The 19,522-nt window shown below is 35.1% G+C and overlaps 1 protein-coding gene across 3 annotated transcripts in view; it reads right to left on the bottom strand.

Moving 5' to 3' along the window:
* Positions 1 to 516: 516 nt before the first annotated feature.
* Positions 517 to 19,522, bottom strand: part of TATDN1 (TatD DNase domain containing 1) — a 27,954-nt gene continuing 8,948 nt past the window's right edge. For all 3 annotated transcript variants that reach the window (XM_045560517.1, XM_045560516.1, XM_045560518.1), the window contains 8 exons: positions 18,867 to 19,010; positions 18,726 to 18,768; positions 12,881 to 12,966; positions 12,752 to 12,792; positions 10,364 to 10,440; positions 6,710 to 6,780; positions 4,620 to 4,746; positions 517 to 702 (listed from right to left, as the gene is read on the bottom strand). In XM_045560517.1, coding sequence (XP_045416473.1) covers positions 600 to 702; positions 4,620 to 4,746; positions 6,710 to 6,780; positions 10,364 to 10,440; positions 12,752 to 12,792; positions 12,881 to 12,966; positions 18,726 to 18,768; positions 18,867 to 19,010 — 692 coding nt within the window. In that variant the 3' untranslated portion in view covers positions 517 to 599. The remainder of the gene's footprint in view (positions 703 to 4,619; positions 4,747 to 6,709; positions 6,781 to 10,363; positions 10,441 to 12,751; positions 12,793 to 12,880; positions 12,967 to 18,725; positions 18,769 to 18,866; positions 19,011 to 19,522) is intronic.

Below are 19,522 nucleotides of genomic sequence, written 5' to 3'. Positions count from 1 at the left end.
CTCTGGACCCTAGTTTTTCTTTAAAATGGGTGGGAGAATAAAAATGCAAATCAGGAAACCACATTAAAGTCAAAGAAATAAAATAATTTGGATCAGAGGATAAAAACTATAGAGTATTTTAAAACTAAGGAAAAAATTAGCCAGACAGAGCAATTGAGAAATGTTTTTGAAATCAGAGTAGCAATGTAGTTGAGCTGGGTTCAAAAGTCATGATTCAGACTGTGTGAGAGTTAAGAAATAAACTTACATCAGCTAAACTTTGATATAAACCAGAATGTGCTGCATGTTTAATTTTTATGTAAAATCAATATATTTGTTAGCCATTCTGTGTTTGCAGTGTTGTCATAAAATTGTCCTTTCAGATTTTTGAAGAGATTACAAAATGAAAATAGTTGGGGGTTTTCATTGTTTTAAACTAAGGCATTAAATGATATTAAAAACATCCTGATCTGATTTTATGGAAAAATAAGGGGAATGGTGTGTAGTGATACATATAGTACCTCTTTAGACAACTTCCAGAGAATTTCTTTATTGAAGCTATCAGTAAGTTTTACCATGAAATTTTACATACATGATGGAAAATGGAAGACACATCCTGATTACATACCAGGAAAAAATACTTTAATAGTGTTGTTATATAGTGTATTGGCTAATTCCAGTGGATCCTCATCTCTTACTGCTGACATTATCTCCAGTATTTGGCTGAAACAAAACAAAACCAAAACGGATGGTTAAATTTCCAAGTATGTATTCTGTTTTAAGGGTACATAATAATCATCTTTTTCCACATAAAAGAAGATACCGTATTAGCACCTTTAATACACTAAGTAAAGCTTAAAAGTAAAGTTTTCAGCAATATTAATACAAAAAATTAACTACCTGTAGTAAGAGACAGATTTCTGGGGCTGCCTTGCATAACCAGAGAAAAGAGCCAGGTTCGCGTAAATTATTAAACCAGCTGTCTATATTATGTGCACCACAATTATCAAATTAACCCAGTGGAAATGAAGAGTCCTTTTAAATTCTGGGTCATAAATGCATTGTCATGATGAGCATTTTAAAAATTAAAAGTACATTGTACTCAGGGTAAGTACTGTTCCATTTTTGGTTTGGTTTTATGAATGAAAGTGTGCACTGGGTCACAATGTAAGGGGATACAGCCAAAGTTGGAAAGTCACTGCTTAGTGAACTAGTCCTTTAGAGACAGCAAATGAAGTCATTTACTTGAAATAATGTGTGGTTATTGGCAGGGAGGGCTTTCCATTCCTGTACTTTTTCCCCTGCAAGAGAGAATAATAGCACAGGTGTCCATCTTTCTGTTTCTGTGCCCAGAATCATAATTATCAGTGATGTCTCCTAGCAATATTATAGGTGAAATTTTTTTTTTTTTTTTTTGAGACAGAGTCTCACTCTGTTGCCCGGGCTAGAGTGAGTGCCGTGGCGTCAGCCTAGCTCACAGCAATCTCAAACTCCTGGGCTTAAGCGATCCTACTGCCTCAGCCTCCCGAGTAGCTGGGACTACTACAGGCATGCGCCACCATGCCCGGCTAATTTTTTCTATATATATATTTTAGTTGGTCAGATAATTTGTTTCTATTTTTAGTAGAGACGGCATCTCACTCTTGCTCAGGTCTGGTCTCTAACTCCTGAGCTCAAACAATCCACCCGCCTCAGGCCTTCCAGAGTGCTAGGATTACAGGCGTGAGCCACTGTGCCCGGCCATATAAGTGAAATATTTTTATACAAGGATTAGAAAGTCATAAAGTCAAAATAAACATTTAAATATTCTTTGCCTAAGCTTTTTGTTCCCTTAATGAGTTTCTTAAATGTGAACACCTAAAGGAATCAGGGATAGAGATTTAAAGATTAATGGGGATTTTTTTTTTATTCTGTAATAGTGACACTATAGCCTTGCTTGTTGTATGCACTAAATAAACAGATTATATTAAATTTTTATCTGACAGTTAAAATATGCTAAAAGAAAACCTATTAACATTTAAATTATGACAAAAAATCCAATTTTCTTATTAAACTACAGAATTTCTCTAAAGGTACTAAGAATTGGAACTCTTTAGTGCTGCTGATGATACAAAATTTTGAAGTTCACAGCAGCTTTGCTAAGATTATATTGTATAGCAAAATCACTTTATTCAAATTGAGAAATTGTTTAAGAGAAGTCCATTGGAGCTTAGAACATTCTATTTAATAAGTTTGATAATGCAAAGTTTATGGTAATCTTTGAACAACCCTTTTGCATCCATGCTGTTTTCATATATCTTCAGTGGCCTAAAGCTGCAGTTATTCCATAAAGAATACATAGTGTCCCTGAGAATTTAGTGCCTTTTGTTTAATATAGCACATTTACACTAGGCACAGGTTTTTAAAGTCTTGCAAGATCTGTATGATTTCCTGCCACCATCTCCTTTCCAATCCTTTCCCACACTGATACTCAGTTATAGCTTTAAAAAAAAGTAATTATCACTCTCCTGCTTAAAATCCTTCGGGTCTTAATAAATCTAAACTACAGTTGGCATACAAGAGCCCTCACGATCTGTCCTCACTGTCTTCTCAGGCTTTTCTTCCACTTACCCTGCATCCTACTTTCACCACACTAAACTCATCCTTCCCAGGATCAGCCAAGCCATTCTGCAGTCTGCCTTTGCTCAAGGTGTTTTGTCCTTGGCCTAACTCCCAGTCATGCTTAGTCAACAGCTGAAATGTCACCTTAATAAAGCTCTCTCCTAGTTTCCTGGTTCCTCTTAAGTATGTCATACATAAATTTGATGTGTCCTATGATCCCTGCCGTATATTCTTACCTCTATAACAACAGTGCTACCATCTTGGACTGCATCTGCTTGTTTGCTCCAGGAGGGCAGGGGCTCTTGTCTGACTCAGTGAACGCCTTATCCAAAGTGCCTGACACAGTGTACCTATTCATCTGGTAGATGGATAAGGGGAGGGACTGTCTTGACTCTTGTGTAGCCTTAGTAACTTACATCTTTCCTAACATATGGCGGGAGCTCCAAAATGTCTGTTTCAAAGAATTTATATCTAAAAGAGTAGAAAGACCTCTATAAAAATAATTACAAGGTAAAAGTTAACAGAACAGAGGTTGGTAAAAATGACTTTGTAAATAGGAATTAATTTGCTAATTCATAATAGTAGATTAAAGATAGGTATGTTTTTGAAATGTGGTTAAAATTTTTCAGCTTACAAATGGTGATTTCTCCTGAGCTCTGCCTACTCAGCTAATTGAAAAACAGGTATTCATGATTGCAGCTGATACCCAAGCCTTCACTGTTCTTGACAGGCTACATGCAAAAAACACCTTGAAATTTTATAGCTAAAGTCAACAGCTATAATTTTATGTAAGATTAAGGCAGTATAGAAAACTGATTTGGATATACTTTTGGCAACAAAATATTTCCTCTAAATTGGCTGCTGGCAAAATACCAGTTCCTTATTTCTAGTGTCCTCTTAGATCTCCAAAGAATTAGAAATATTGTCTCCTGACTGAATTTGCAAGTATCTACATTTCATAAAAATTACAAGTGATTTTTTACTAACCAGAATTTGAATATATTCCTCACCCTATAGGTTTTAAAGCATTCAGTTATTCAGTTTTAAAGTCTTTGCCAGCACAAGCATGTTAATAATGCAAAAGAACCTTTCAAATATATTTTTATAGAACAATTCTTTAATTTTTGCCTGCTGAATTTTAGGTTTGGCTTAACTAATACTATTTACCTATTAGAAATGACTAACAAAGGTGGTGCATATGGAAGGTATTATTATAGTGTAAAAGTAACAATCCAATATTAATTTTTATGAATGTGTTATAAATATGCCCAGTTGTCTGAACTGGTAAATCATACTAGATTGATATAGTCTAGATTTAAATTATCTGTGCAAACTAAAGAAATTGGATTATGTGCCCATCAAAATGATTTAACCAACTTTTCCTATTTTGTTATAATATTCCTTATAGCTATTTGACAGATGGCTAACAGCCCCTCTTTTCACCTGTGCTATAGATTATAATTAAAAAAAAAAAAAGATCCTGAGTTACTATTTGCTTAGGAAACAAAATGCTCTGAAGTTCTGCCCTTTTTTTTTCCAGGTTGGAAAAAGGAACTCCTATCACTTGTCCTTTTGTTCCAAGGCTTAAAGAAATGTGTTGTTTTTTTGGATAAATTCAGGTTGTCAAATCATTTAAAATGCAGATATTATTAACAAAAAGGTATGCTATAAGCTTCTTGTTATGGAATAGTAACAGGGAAGTTGCATGAGAACAGAACCTAAACCAGGTAAGGTGATTATACAAATAGCTTTCAGATCTTTTCCGCTCTCCTACAATATATGACAGATGACCTACAATCACATTTATTTCTCACTGCTGAAATAAATCACTTTGGGTCAAGAGGGTATGAAAAGAAGAGCTGAGATAGAGTAATTCAGGTGCAAATTCCTCCAAGTCACTGCATTAAAATGGTGGTCTCTGACCTGAAGTTCATTTGGATTTCACAATATGGTAATTTTATCCCTTGAGTTCATTTTTTAAGTGGCATTTGGTGGTTGACTTTAGTGATTTTGAAAACGATGAGAGCAAAAATACTTACATTATATGGCAGGGCTCATTTCTATCTTTTAAACAGTGCCCATTTTCCCACTTCTTTTTGGTAGGAAATGAAGTTTTTATATATTTTGATCCAGCATGTGTACTTTTGACTCCACACCAAGGTGCATCTAGAGTTAGGCAAAAGAAAGAAAAGTGTCTCTTAAGGCAGTGGTCCCCAACCTTTTTGGCACCAGAGACCAGTTTCATGGAAGACAATTTTTGCACGGACTGTGTGTTAGGGATAGAAAAACAAGTGAGAGGCAATGGAAATCAGAAAAACAGAAAGGAGAAAGCACTTATAGAAAAACAATAAGGAGGAAATGGCTGCAGAAAAATAAAGAGGGAACAGTTATCTCAGTCTTAAAGAATGGGGTAATCAGGCTATGGAACACTGACCACCAGTCAGGGAAGGGAAAAAAACACCATGAGCAGGTTATAGCACTTTCCCTACCATATGTATATTAGAAAGAATCACTGAAACATAACCTTTAAGTCATGTCCATACCTGGAAAGAATTCAGTCCCCAAAACAATGACATATAGTCATGAATAGTTATAACTAACCTTTACTAAACCTAACGTATAAAAGGAAAACATAGAAGTCGACAGTGTCTTCTCCTCTCACGGAGACAGACCCATTTCCCCTTAGGAAATGTGCTTTCACTCTGCACCCTTAAACTTTACTCACAATAAATTCTTCATACATACTTGCTAAACGTTTGTCATCTCTCTACATCACACTGGCCAAGGCTTGTGATTCCTCCAAGCCAGGAGCCCAAGAACTGGGGAAACACTTCAAAGTCCAGCTGTGGACTGAACCATGACATGGGGGTGGGGTGTCATGGGAGGGGGTGTTGGGTGCGGAGCTCAGGCAGTGATGCACCCTGTTTCCTAACAGGCCACGGACCAGTACTGGGCCACACCCTGGGGACGCAGTGACTTAAGGGGTTTACCTTTCAAATTGATTTCTATGAACATTATCAAACTAATTATATAACCTCTAAGTTATAAGCAATGGTTCAGCTCCCCAAATGGCAAATTATATACAACAGAAAACATTCGAAGAAAAGCACAAAAGAAAATCTTGAATTGCATCTTAAATGCTTTCTCTAAGACTTTTATCCCTTTTTTTCTGCTAATATTATTGTTGATATCATGCTTTAAAAAAAAAAGACCTAAACCTAAAAGAAGTAAAATTGTAACATGAAAACATTTCAGTTAAACAAATGTCTATGTAGCCTCTACTCAATGTGAAGCAGTGTTTTTGAATACTTAGTTTTTTAAAAATAAAGAATTTTAATAGCTTATGCATTTTAGAAGCATTGCACTTTTAATAAAATCAGCTCATTTTCATGACTGCTCAAGGAAATAAACCTGATTTCTCCAGAATGGCTGTCTTGACTTTCCTAAAGTCCATTGTATAAGGAGAATCTTGAGTTACAGGGTTTAGGTAAAAGTTTTAGCTTTTAACCTTGTTTTATTTATTTATTTTTTACTTAGAGAAGGGGTCTGGCTACGTTGCTGGACTTGAACTCCTGGGCTTAATCGATTGATCCTCCGGCCTCAGCTTCCAGAGCAGCAGGACTACAGGCATGTTGTGCCACCATGCCTGGCTCTTTGTTTTAAGAGGCAACCAGGTTCTAAAATTCTTATAGTAAACCAATTTAAGTTTTTGCACTTTAAAAAGTGCTATACAATTAAGCCATTATAAAGACATTGTGTAAAAAAAAAAAATTCTGAATAGACTTTGCAACCCTGAGGTTCCTTAGAACCTTGAGTTCTTAGTGAAGATTCCTTATTTAATTAAATATTCATAACCACAACCTCTTTAGTTATCATATATTCTGGCATCCCCTTTTTTAAGTGCTTAGACTTAGCCAAACTTATACAATTGAAAAAAGAATCATCTGCATATTTTTCCATCAATTGATAACCTCCAAGGGTCTTCTGAAAAGTATTATGCTGGCTGAGGTTGAGCATGCCATTTTATAGAAAATATTTGTTCACTTCAGTAAACTTGATGTCAAATTTCTGTCTCTAGTTTTTTTGTTATGGTTTAATAGGAAACTTAAAGTTCTGAAAACAAACTTACCTGTCTCAATCATTAATTTTTCACTAGGTATTGACTTCAAAACTTCCAAATTATTCTCAGTTTTCAGGGAGCTTAAAAAAAGTGTATATATTTATTTTAAAAGGTAACATTTAATGAATAACTTTTTTTCATATCACAAATTTATCTACAACATTACAAAACCAACTCAAAACCCCGTAACAAATTTTGTTTTCAGTATACTTTAGAAAGTATTAATATTTACACACTCCCATCCTTCATAGAATCTAGAGTAAGATCTGTTTTAACCAGATCTGCCTTTAGGGGCTATAATTTTTTATGCTTACCAGTTGGCTCTCAATAGCTTTATGTATCACTCTAAGTAAAATTTAACTTTTTTAAATAATTCATTTGCTTCTCTTGAGTAATTTGTGTAATAAGAGGTGCTCATAAGGCTGCTAATTTTCATTTTTTTAACTTTCCATTTTCAGCCCCTCAGACAGACTGGATTACTGCTCCTGATGCTTCACTCTCCTCCAACAGAATCATCTATCCGTGTGCCCTTGCCATGGTTTCTTTTTAGGAAGTATTAACTCTACTTGAATCTGGCCTTGGCCTCAAGACTTGGTCTGGCCAATGGGATAACATGCCCATAGGTTTGAAAGGTACTTTAGTGGTCTGGATGGCACCCTGGTGATCCTAGAGTAGCAAGCAGGGAGTAGTTAAATGGCCTGCATTTAAAAGCTAAGTGACCTAAAATAGGTGCCTGTAGAGAAAGACACAGCAGAAAAGAAAAACAATTCACCTAAGAAAGTTGGAAGAACTAGGGAAAGTACCTAGAAAGCTGGTGGGATAAAACGGGGATTGTCTGAAAATCTTGTAAAGAGAAGGCAGGGTTCCCAAGTTATGTACCCATGACTTGGTACAGAGAGAGGAGGGTAGGGTTTCCAGAGAACCCCAAATTAGAGAGACTGAGCTGGAGAATAAGCGCAGAGTAGCAATGGGGGATGGCATGGGACTGAAGCTGGAGACTGGGACTGCCCACTGAACAGTGAGACCCTCTAACCCACCCTGCTCCAGAACACTGCCAGGTACTTTCATAAATTCCCCACTCCACTTTTCCAGCAGGGATCAGAGGATGCCTTTCTGGAGCAACTGAACCAATCCAGAAAAAGATCTCTACAACATGACATTTGGGAATCCCTAGTGAAAATGCCACTTAGCCATCTGAGCCTGCCAGTTGCTGGCCTGCCTCCCACAGCTTCCAAAAGGCTTTTAAAAAAATAGACAGTGAAGGACTGCCTGACATTTGAAGAAAATCTCCATCATGACAGAGACCAAAATAAAGAGGAAAAAAGACTGAGGAAATAAAAGCAGTAAGGCAAGCAGAAAATAACTCTAAACTAATTCATATCTTTAGAGAGAAAAGAAGACACTGCATCTGTCAAAGAAGATTGTGGTATAAATAAGACAGCTTTCAGAGAGTGGGGAAAAAAAGCTGAAGTCAGTTTCATTTAAAACATTGAAAGATACAGCACTTTTCTGGAAGCAGGAAAAAAATAGAGATAGGAAAAGCAGAATGAAAACATAAGAATACCAGAGTAATCAGTGTGGGATGTCCAAAGAAAACAAAAAACCAAACCAAAAAAAAAAAAAAAAAATCAAGAAAATTCCTAAGGACTGACAAAGATGAGCTTCCAGGTGAAAAGGGCCAGTAAGAGAGCAGCAGAATGAATGACAGAAAAACCCATCAAAACACATCTTTGTGAAGTTTTACAAAACCAGAGATAACTAAAACCTTCCACAGAAAAAAAAGTAGGTCAGAGGGAAAGGACTGGGAATCAGAATAGCAATCAACATCTCATCAACGCTGAAACCTATTAACAGGACAGTGTAAATTCTCAGTGAAAATGATGTCTTTATTATTAATTTTTTTTTCAGTAGAGATGGGGGTCTTGCTTTGTTGACCAGGCTGGAGTGCAGTGGCTACTGACAGGTACGATCATAGCACACTGTATCTTCGAACTCCTGGGCTCAATCGATCCTCCAGTATCAGCCTCCTCAGTGGCTGAAACTACATGCGTGCCCAAAAAATGATCTCTAATCTAGAATTTTATGCTGAGAAAAACTATCTACCAAAAGTGGGTCTCCCCTGCCCACTTTTATTAACTATGCAGGCAAACTTTTAAGAGGAAAAGTAGAATGAATTCATTTTCAAACGTGCAAAATCTCAAAAAATTTACTTCCCATGAAAACTTTCTCAGGAGGATATTAGAGAATGTGTTCCACCAAAACAAACAAAAAATACATAGGATCTAAAAATAGTTCTATTACAGAAGAGACTCTTGTCTAACTGAAACAAAAAGATGGAAGGGTCTAGAACTAACGAAAGAGATTATGTAGATAGGCTTGCGCATGTAGAAAAACAGATAAAGGCATTTCACAAAGCTGTGGAAAGTGAGATAGGGCTTCAAGTTTTGAAGAAAGCCAAGTAAATAAAAACATGAAGTCAATTACTTCAGGAAAACAAAAAGTGATACAAGAAAAGAATTGCAAGCATGGTATATCACACAGCTCAGGAGTCAACAATATTTATAGACATAATGAAAATATATATGCATATAAAATTCTGAAACAGCTACATTGAGGGGAATATGGAAGGAATAATGGAGGTGGGGGACGATGGGAACAGACAAGGGGATGAATCAAGAGATAATAGTATATGCATATTATTTAGAAATATGACTACAAATAGCAAAGTGATTGCCTCTGGAAAAGCTGACTTAGGGGTAGGAGCTTGCTGGGGGGACTCTGATATTTGTTTATAAGTCTTTTAGTACTACTTAAATTTTTAATCCCTATGCATGTATTCTTTCTCACATTAATTTATAAATTAAAGCATTAATTTAAATATGAAAGAAGCATCTAGGACATTTACACTCTGAACTCTATAGCAAATAAGTAATTCCATGATTCTGTTTCCCTAAGATTTTAGTCAAATGTAATCAAAAAACTAATAAGGGATTGAAACACTAAAGAGGGAAAGTAAGTCTTACACTACTTTGCAATTTATTTAATGAGCTACAGTGACATCCTGTGAAAAGACACTGGTGGAAATTCGTACATATTTGACAGAACAAGCCCAGGACCTAGCCATGCTAGCTGACTGTACGGAGTGTATTAGGTTTCGTATGGTATTACAGCAGAAAGGTCACCGAGTGAGGAGCCAGAGGACACAGGTTTTCAGACTTGGAGAAACTCTATACCTGTGTTAACTTCTTTGAGCTTTGGTTTCTTGGTTTATTGTTACAGAACAAACTCTCCCATGGTCAGACATGACATGTATATATGTACATGTAATGCTGTGAACACATGTTTTGAAGGGATCAAATGACCTGAAAATGAATTGGATTGCTAGAGAAAGCTAGCTGATGATCTCCACATAGAATGGAAAATAATGTTTTCCATTATTAGAACACACGGTAATAGTCATACTTTCAAAGTTTAACTTGTAATAGTAATGTACTGTTTAATTTCTTAGGTAAATAATTACTGTAACTCTCAGGCAAAGATCAATGCAAAACATACACAAACTTTAATAAAAATAAAATTTTGTCAGCAATTCACTGTAAAACAATTTAAGAAATCTGCTTAAATAAAGGTTAAAAATAAAAACAAAAACAACCAAGAACGTACCAACCATTAAACCCTATATAAAGATCCAAGTCAATCAAAGCAGCTGCTGCTTCCTTGCTACCATCAAATGAATGCACCTAGGGACATACAGGTATAATTTTATTATTATAATAATTACTCTTTAAAATCTAAATAGCATTAATAAGACTTTCTAAGCAGAAATATACATACATGTAAGGGTTTCTGGACCACAGAGTCAAATGTGGTGGCCTTTACAAATTTTATTTTCAAATCAGATTTCACCTGTTTATAATCTGTCATCTCTAATGATATGAGACATGGAATTAGCTGCCTAGAATTTACCCCTTTACATTTTGATGTCTCTGCACCAATACTGCAGGACCTCCAGGAAGGGGGACAGGAGTAGGGAGCCATATTCTTAGTAAAAGCATGAAGAAAGGTTAGAAAAGTTATAACACCATTTAAAATATATTTTCAAATATCCTTGAATTTTTCTGTTAAAGGATACCCTTTTCTAGAAGAGAAATGACTTTTAAGAGGCAAGTTTTAAGAAGCTGTATAAAGAGGTGAGAATGTTGCTCAAAAGTGTAAACTGTTACATAATAATACCAATTCAGCAGGCAAAAAGGATTAGGATGATGTTTTTTTTTCTCATTTACAGACACAGGGGTTAAGGCAGAGCTTATACTTGGGATGTATTTATGTAATCAAAAACAACAAATAATAACACTCCTTTAAAAAGTAAGGTCACCTAACAAGTGATATCATATTACTACTGAGTCCAGAGAGTCTGGACACACTATAGATAACATATTTCTCAACAATAAAGAAATGTGCATTACACAGCTGCCCGTACAGGGTTTATTCTTTCCCTCAGAATTTCCAGCTGACTAGAAAAGGCAGCCTCCATTAATATCAATATAATTTTAAATGTGACTCCTCATAGACCATTCCAGAAAATTAGTTACTAATTCTTTGTTTGACAATTTCTTTTTGGAAAAAAAACTTAGTTGGATTTGTTGTTGCTTTTGTTAATTTTTTAAAACTATTATAGAATCACCCAAGTAAATTCTTACTTAGAAATCAAGCAAAAGGCCGAGAGACAAGAGTTTGAAGGTTATGATAAATGCCACCAGTAATCCCAAGGGAATTAATTAAAATTTCTTTCAATTCCCAAGTACAGTTTCTAAAGGATAAATTACAGAGTCAGCAAACTACAGAAAAAATGTGCACAGTAATATTAACATCACAGCACTGCAGAATGCATACAAATTACTAGTATGAGGCATGAAACATGAGGCAGAGGCTAAAACCTTGAGAAACTATATATGAAACTGTCAAAGCAAGGTAAGTACAGTAAGTACTCAGTGCTATTTCCTCTTTCCTTAGTTGGCATAGTGTAACTGTGATTTTATATACCTGGATGTTAGCTTTTTTGCTAGAGATAGTCTCTCCTGAAATTGTATACGAAAATTTATATATCTGAGCATTTTTTCTAAGGCAGATTAGAAACCTGAGTTAAGTGGTAGGTAGATAATATTTATGGGAAATGTCTCAATAATAATGATTGAAATGACCACACAGGAGAAGTGTTTAGAGCAGAATGCATATTACAAAAAGGAGAATAAGGCTCTAGATCTAAGTTCTAATAGTAAATGAATACAGCTGACAAGAAATTACAAAGGCAAACCTGAAATAAATGGTAAAATATTTTAAAATGTTATAAAACTTAGTTTATATTTTGTTCAAAATTTAGACTGAAGAACATTTAAGAATGGCTAATGGAAAAGACAGAGAAAAAATATTACGTACAGTATTAGAATGTGCAGAAGTAAATTCACAGGGTTTTTCTTCTGAATAGAATTCTGTACTCATACTTTAACAAAGGAACTAAAATTAAAACTGTGATTTATGTTTGTACCATATCTGGCCCATAAATTCAAGAGTCAATTTCCTTAGCCTTCAAATAATGGGAAAAGAAGCTTAATAACTTTATTGTGAATGTTTGAACTGGAAGCCCACCTTAATAACCAACATGCTTTTACGTGTCACATAAAGATCACCTATCCTTTATCCAAAATGCCTGGAATCAGAACTGCTTTAAATTTTGGATTTTTTTTCTTGAAAGCTGGAATATTTGATATCTTGGGGATGGGACCCAAGTCTAAACATGAAGTTCATTTATGTTTTGTCTACATCTTAAAAACATAGGCTGAAAGGTAATTTTATACAATATTTTAAATAATTTTGTGCATGAAACAAAGTTTATGTACACTGAACCATCAGAAAGCAGAGGTGTCACCATCTCATGTCAGTGCTCAAAAAGTTTCAGATTTTGGAACATTTTGGACTTAGGAGCATTTTGGATTTTGGATTTTTGGGTTAGGGATGGTCAACCTGTATTAAAAACAACTATTTTATACTTACCACTCCCCCTACACACCGATCTCTATTTCTTTTCATTATGTCTGTGAATTAAAATTAGAAAACTTTCAGCAAATAGCTTGACTTCTAAAAAATTCTTAAATTCTAAATGAGATTTTAGTTTTAACTCACCCAAAAATTCAGCGTGTGAATTTCGACAATGAAGAAACATTGGTAATTTCGTTTGTTCTGACAATTCAAACTGTTTTTCAAAGTATCTGCATAATGCAAAAAAATTTCCTTGTTAAAAATGTTAAGCATGAGAAAGATAATTATGTCAAATGATTTTTTTAATTAAAGGAATTTTATTTTCTAGAAATTACAGAATGGAAATAGTAAATTCAGACATTTACTGAAATAGTAAATTCAGTAAATTCAGACTTCAGGCTTAGCAGAGGGTTTTTATTAGCATGCAACTTCTGGAAAGGGATATTTCATTTTCTGGGCTTAGAAAATTATTATGAGGAAAACAAGCTGCTGGCTCCTTGCTGCTCAAGCTTGCTGAGCACCATCAGTGGGAAGCAACTCACTTATGTGAGAAGCCAGACAGAGCTTCATACTGAGTGTTCTATTCCATTTTGTAACTAGATTTTTTTATATGCTGTTATTAAAAAAAAAATTACTGCCACTGAGCCAAAAGAACAAAGATTCCCTTGAAAATGAAATCTAAGTATTTGCTAAACAGCACTATTACACTATTTTTCAAAAACTGAATTACACTATTTTTCAAAAAATGAAAATTGTATGATAAAGTGATAGCCCTGACTATTGTAGAGTACTGTATAAAAAGGCTTTTCCAAGTGCCACATACCATTATCTCATTTGATCTTCAAAATAACCCTAGGACAGCTGGTGGCATGGTGCCTGCAGTCCCAGCAACTTGGGAGGCTGAGGTGGGAGGATTGGATAGCTTAAACCCAGAAGTTTGAGACCAGCCTGGACAACATAGACCCCATCTCAAAAACAAAATAAAGAATACAATACAATACAAATAACCCTAGGACAAGAGAGGTGTAGTATTTCGTTCAAGATCACAACACATGATGTGGCAAACTTGGAATCAGAATTTCAGTGCTCTAATTCCAAGTCCCAGCCCAAATGACCTAAAACAGTTACATTTTTAAGAAGCTTCTTCCTGTTCCCAGACAATATCCAGAGGAAATAATAGGTGGGGTGTTGTATTTGTTTTTTCATTTCGACACAATGCTCCCCTGGCTCTCATTAATGGTCACATAGGTTTAACTGAAATCAGGACGACAGTTGGCTTATTATTTTCTTAAATAGATTTATTTCTTCTAGGTCTTTTAATTTTGGGGAACAATTTCTCTGTGTTTAATTAAACCTCTTTTGCTGTATTTTCCTATATCTTGTCTCCTGATGTGCAGGACTATTTTTCTGGAGTGTCCCTTTGCACTCTTGAACATGCCAAATTTTAAAATTAGAAATATACTTCTTAAAGAAACAGTCTTCCTACAATTGGTGGTCTGTCCTTATTACCCAATGTTTGAGTTTTTAGTCACCTTTTCAGATTCTGCTGGGTCAGAATAAGCAAAAATATTTTGTTTTAGTTAACAAAGTGCTGAAATTTTACAGTGTAGGAAATGTCTATAAAAACTTGGAGACAAAAAGATTTTAAGAATTATTACTAGTCACTATTTCCATAAGTTCTAAAGTAATCCAAATGTCAGCAACTATTTAAATGTGCTCTAGCCATTACATAAACTTTCCTATATATTTGGCTTCTGGCTACACACAGCAGGCAGTACTCTCCACTTGGTGCTCACTGCGTTATACAGTGCTGATAATTTTTTCCACATACAATTCCATGGACCAAGCCACATGACCAAGCTACAAATTTACAGAATCTAATGGTCAGTTTGGAAATTAGCTTCCTATACCAGGGTAGGCAAAGTATAATTTATGAAAATAACAGAAGCCTAAGCAATGTGCCCACAGAATTTTACATAATTTGAGGGGGAAAAAGGTCCCTAAGTTCAAGCTAGCTAGGTATCATAAGGAAGCCATGAGGCAAAATGATACAAACTGATAATGATACAAATTGAGGCAACTGGTACTTAACACCAAATGACTACTATCCTTAAAGAAGAAAAAGCTACCATGGTAACTAGAAATAACATAAAATAGGGCAGGAAATGGCATTTATTAAGAGACTTCTCTGCCTGTTTCACTTGTAATTTTTTTTTAGGTTTATTAATGAAAATCATTATTTACTTGAGTTAGATTTGCTCATCTTAGTGAAGATGTCATTTGCTTCTGATTGTATTACTGCTTTTTACAGTTTAGGGTTAACACTACCTAAGGAGAAGAGCTTGAAAAATTCAACCTCAGAGTAGCAGTTATTAATTAGGATTAAAGCGAATCCAAAAAGCCCAGAGAATTACATTAATATACCTTAACACAAGGTTCCCTCCCCTATAAGCTGGATGATGGCAAGGATGGCCTCAAACTCTCATCTTTAGGGTCCCCCAAATCCGTAAAGGATTATTTTGAAAGTTTGTCTTCTTTATTTTTCTTCTTAAGGACCTGCAGAGTATTAACATTTTAAAGACCCCAAGAAAAATGCCCAAAGCAATTTCTCCTACCCAAGAGAACAGAGCTCTAAATTGCAGCAAGGAAAGGAGAGTAGCATAAGGCAGAGAGCTGAAAATACAGGGTATGGTTTAAAGGATAAACTTTCCATAACTAAATCAGGCCTTTCCTTGTTTTAATTTTTTGCTTTGCTTTCTTGTTCTTTAAAAAATACTTTTCAAAAATACCAGACAAAAACTATAGCTTGTATTTTCCCTTAGGATGGTAATATTTCTGGAAAGAATAATCTAACAATGGCTATGATTTTATGAGTACTTACTCTGTACTACGATCGGCTTTATATACCATATGTTAAGGAAGATAGGCATCGTATCCCCATTTTAGAGATGAGGAAATTGAGATGTACAAACGGATAGACAGCCACCAACGGCAGTTATAAATCACCCAAAGACCTGCTGATGCCAACCACCATACTTTTAACACTATGTTATATACTGCCTTTACTTCCCATAATTTTTCAGATACTATATCTATTGTACATTAATTTTTCTGTCTTATCTCCTAATCCATTGTACTATTTTCTATTTTTCTTTTCTTATACATCTTTTTCCTGACTGCATTTTTACTGAAAACCAAAAAAAATCATACACTGGTTAATTGCTTCGATGGTATAACACAAAGACCAAAATCTGAATTCTCCCAAGAATAAACCCAATAGTGAAAGCTGAATTATAGGCTTTTTTGTTCATGCTGCTCTGTAGAAATCAGAAAGAATCCTCCCTCCTTGTTAAACATTCAACAAACATTTACTAAGTACTTACCATATGCTGAGAGTGCTGTGCTAAGTGCTATGGGAACTACGACATGAGTGAGACTTGGTGTGTGCCTTCGAAGAACTCAAAGACACTGGTCTGTTGTGGGAGGGGAAGGATAACTTAAACATATTTTCAGTATGATGCGATAAGCACTGAAACAAGTACAGAGTACTGTGTACACACAGAATAGGGGCTGCACGCTGTCAGTACACGCTCATGGAAAGGGAGGGAATGAGCGGTGGAAGATGTGTGTATTTGTTTCTTTAACAACGGTCCAAATGTGATTATTACTGGTATGTTTTTTTCTTAACCACTAGGTCATTCAATGTTTTATTATTAAAAATATAAAAAATTTCAAGTAGAATTGCTTATCTTATCAAAACTTTCAACCTATTTTAGTTTGTTCTTAGCTTATCCTCTCTAGAAGAGGCCCACATCACATGCTGTCACCTTAGAGAACTCTTCCCTGACTCCCCTAGAAAGTTAGTCCTTTCCTCTGCTGTCTACACACCTTTGTGAAAGCACTTCCAATTTATTTTAAATATTTATGCCCTCTCTTGTCTACAAAAGCATAAGACCAAGTCTTATTCTTCTTTGTATCATACTGAGACACTTAGTAATCACTTACTGAATGAACTGAGTTTCAACTCTCTATTACTGATTAATACTAGCACAATTGGCATGAGTGTTAAAGCATAAGCTTCTGTACATACTGTTTTAAATTCTGATCTTGCTCTGAGGATGGTGAAATATCTCCAGAACAGTAAAGTAGAACAGATAACATCAGTGTTTTCATTTAACCCAAAAATTGAGTTTGAAGTATTTAGGCTGCATTTTAAAATCAGTTTTAACTCACTCTGGATGAAAAGTCACATGGGCAAGAAAACTTGGGGGACTCTGCGACTGCGCTCGCTTGTCATATACAGAGTCTGTTTGGCTTACAAGGCTCATCCTGGCCGAAAAAAAGATCATTAAAGTTGAGGAATAATGATCTGTGGGGCTGAACCTAAGAAACTATTAAAGATGACTGTTTTTCTATTTCAATGTGAACATGTGAACTTTCAAGGTTAAGTGAGCTGACCTACATGATATTCAAGAGAGGTACAGGCCTTTAGTAATCCTGCTGGTCACCACATGAATGTCCCTGAAACACACAGCAAATGATATACCACAAATTAAACAGTTCTGAAAGCGTTACATAAATGAAAGACCTGAAAGAAAGAGTATGTGTCCACAGAACATTACTCCGACCCATCCCATTCCACTTGGTTATAGACCTTCACACTCTAGGAATTCTGGAGCTTCAAGTTTAGGGTATGACAGACTCCACTAGTAAATCTGCTCCTTACTATGTGATTTTCAATTCGGGCAGGCATATCAGGATACAATTTGCAGGGAAGCAGGGGATGGAAGGGGGAGGAAGTACACATTTGGCATTTATAATCTGAAAAATCCCTTCACATCATCAAGTCACTGGATTAATCATATGATCATATTTATTAATTATTAAATATCATGACAGAGGTGAATGGTATCTTAGAGAATCTGGCCCTAGTCCTCCTTTGTGTATAAGAAACAAAGGAGAACAGAAGGTTATTTATTCTGAAAAGTCTCTAGGGACAGAAACTGCACCTTATTCATACTTTTATGAGTTCCCAGCAATTGCTGGCATATAGTACTCCATAAATATTTGTTGAGTAACTAAATCAACCTCCTTTGTAATGTTTTATCATCTTGATAATTATGTTTTTGAAATTCAACAAAATGCTCATGTTTTAAATTAAGATTTTGACCTACTTTTTCTTTTCAACCTATAACAATGACCTGCCAGTATGATGACAGGAGCTCCAACTTCAGCTACAGGCAATGGGTTGTAGGAAGTCCTGGAGGCTTATGAGTTTTGGAGTTTTCTCAGATGCCACCACTCTTAATGTGGATCCTCTTAAAGGATTTTCACAGTTCCAAACTAACCGTATCCAATGCCCAGCAAAAGTAAAATACAATTTTCTAGCTTTGGTGATTTATCCTATATTCCATTTTTAATATCTCTTGCTCTTAAATCATATCCCCCATAACAATTTAATTCATTCCATTGGAATTGTTCATGTATAAGTGCACTTGTGAGGCAATCCTCCTCCCTCAGCCTCCCAAGTCCAAATAGCTGGGACTACAAGTATGTGTCACCACATTCAGTTAATTTTTCTTATTTTTTGTAGAGACAGGGTCTCACTATGTTGCCCTGGCTGGTCTCAAACTCCTGTCCTCAAGTGATCCTCCCACCTTGGCCTCCCAAAGTGCTGGGATTACAGGCATGAGCCACTGTGCCTGGCCTACATTTATTAAACAGTAAACACCAAGAAAAGGGTCTCTATCATGTAAAACTCATCCCTTATGTCTAACATTAAAATCAAATTAAATCCGGGAACTATGTATTTCCATTCCTTATGAATTACATGCAAGTATGCATGGAATGTTTCACTTAACTTTTCATATACAAACGGGAAAAACAAAAACATCTTGACACTTAATCCAACTACATTCTTAACTGATAAAAGTTATTTAAAAACATTTAAGATTTTATAATAATTTCTAAAGTTAACAAATTTCCTTACTTGAGCTGAGTATCTTTGGGACAAAACTGTAGTCGGTCAAAATCTTGAAAAGATAAAAAAAGAATAATTACTCAAGACTTACGCATAACAAATCAGTTATTTTCAAATAAAGTCATTCTACATGGCCAGGTTGGCACTTACCAAGTCCACATTCTCCTATTGCCACAACTTTCCCTTTATTGTTTTCAGCAAGATTTAGCAACTCCATTAAGTAAAGATCAGGGTTACTCTTTTCAAATTCACCACATCTTGTAGGATGACATCCAACTGTACTGAAAAACATATCTAACACAAAATAAAGTCTTAGGGTTATTTTCAAAATATTTTCTCATATTTATATTTAATATGCAAAATGAGAAAATATCAAATAATTTCAAATGGTTTTTAACAATAGGCATAAACTATTCAAACCACCAAAACTGTATTATGTTAATCATGAGAATTTTTGGAATACATGAACAAAGTAGAATATGAATATGAAAACTGCCTTAAGGTATTAATAAAATAGTTAATTCAACTCTTTCCAAAGCTTGGTATTTATTGCGTATTGTAGAATGGAAAGTGAAACAATTTCTTGACTGCCATCATCTAATTTTATCTTTTAAATTTACTGTTCATGTGACTGTCTTGATTTATGTATTTAATATAACAGTTAAAATGTATTCCCCTTAAAAAGGTTAATAATGGGGGTACTTTAAAGAGGTGGAAAGAGGGATTTGTTTTTCTAATAAAAAAAAAACTCACTTATTTGGAGGCTACTTTGACATCTTTAATTGTATGGAACACAAATGAGAAGT

This window comes from Lemur catta, chromosome 9 (genome assembly GCF_020740605.2).
Source record: "Lemur catta isolate mLemCat1 chromosome 9, mLemCat1.pri, whole genome shotgun sequence".
NCBI classification, from domain to species: domain Eukaryota; kingdom Metazoa; phylum Chordata; class Mammalia; order Primates; family Lemuridae; genus Lemur; species Lemur catta.
Note: the sequence above shows the minus strand (reverse complement) of the source record. Positions and strands in the feature narration are given on the sequence as shown.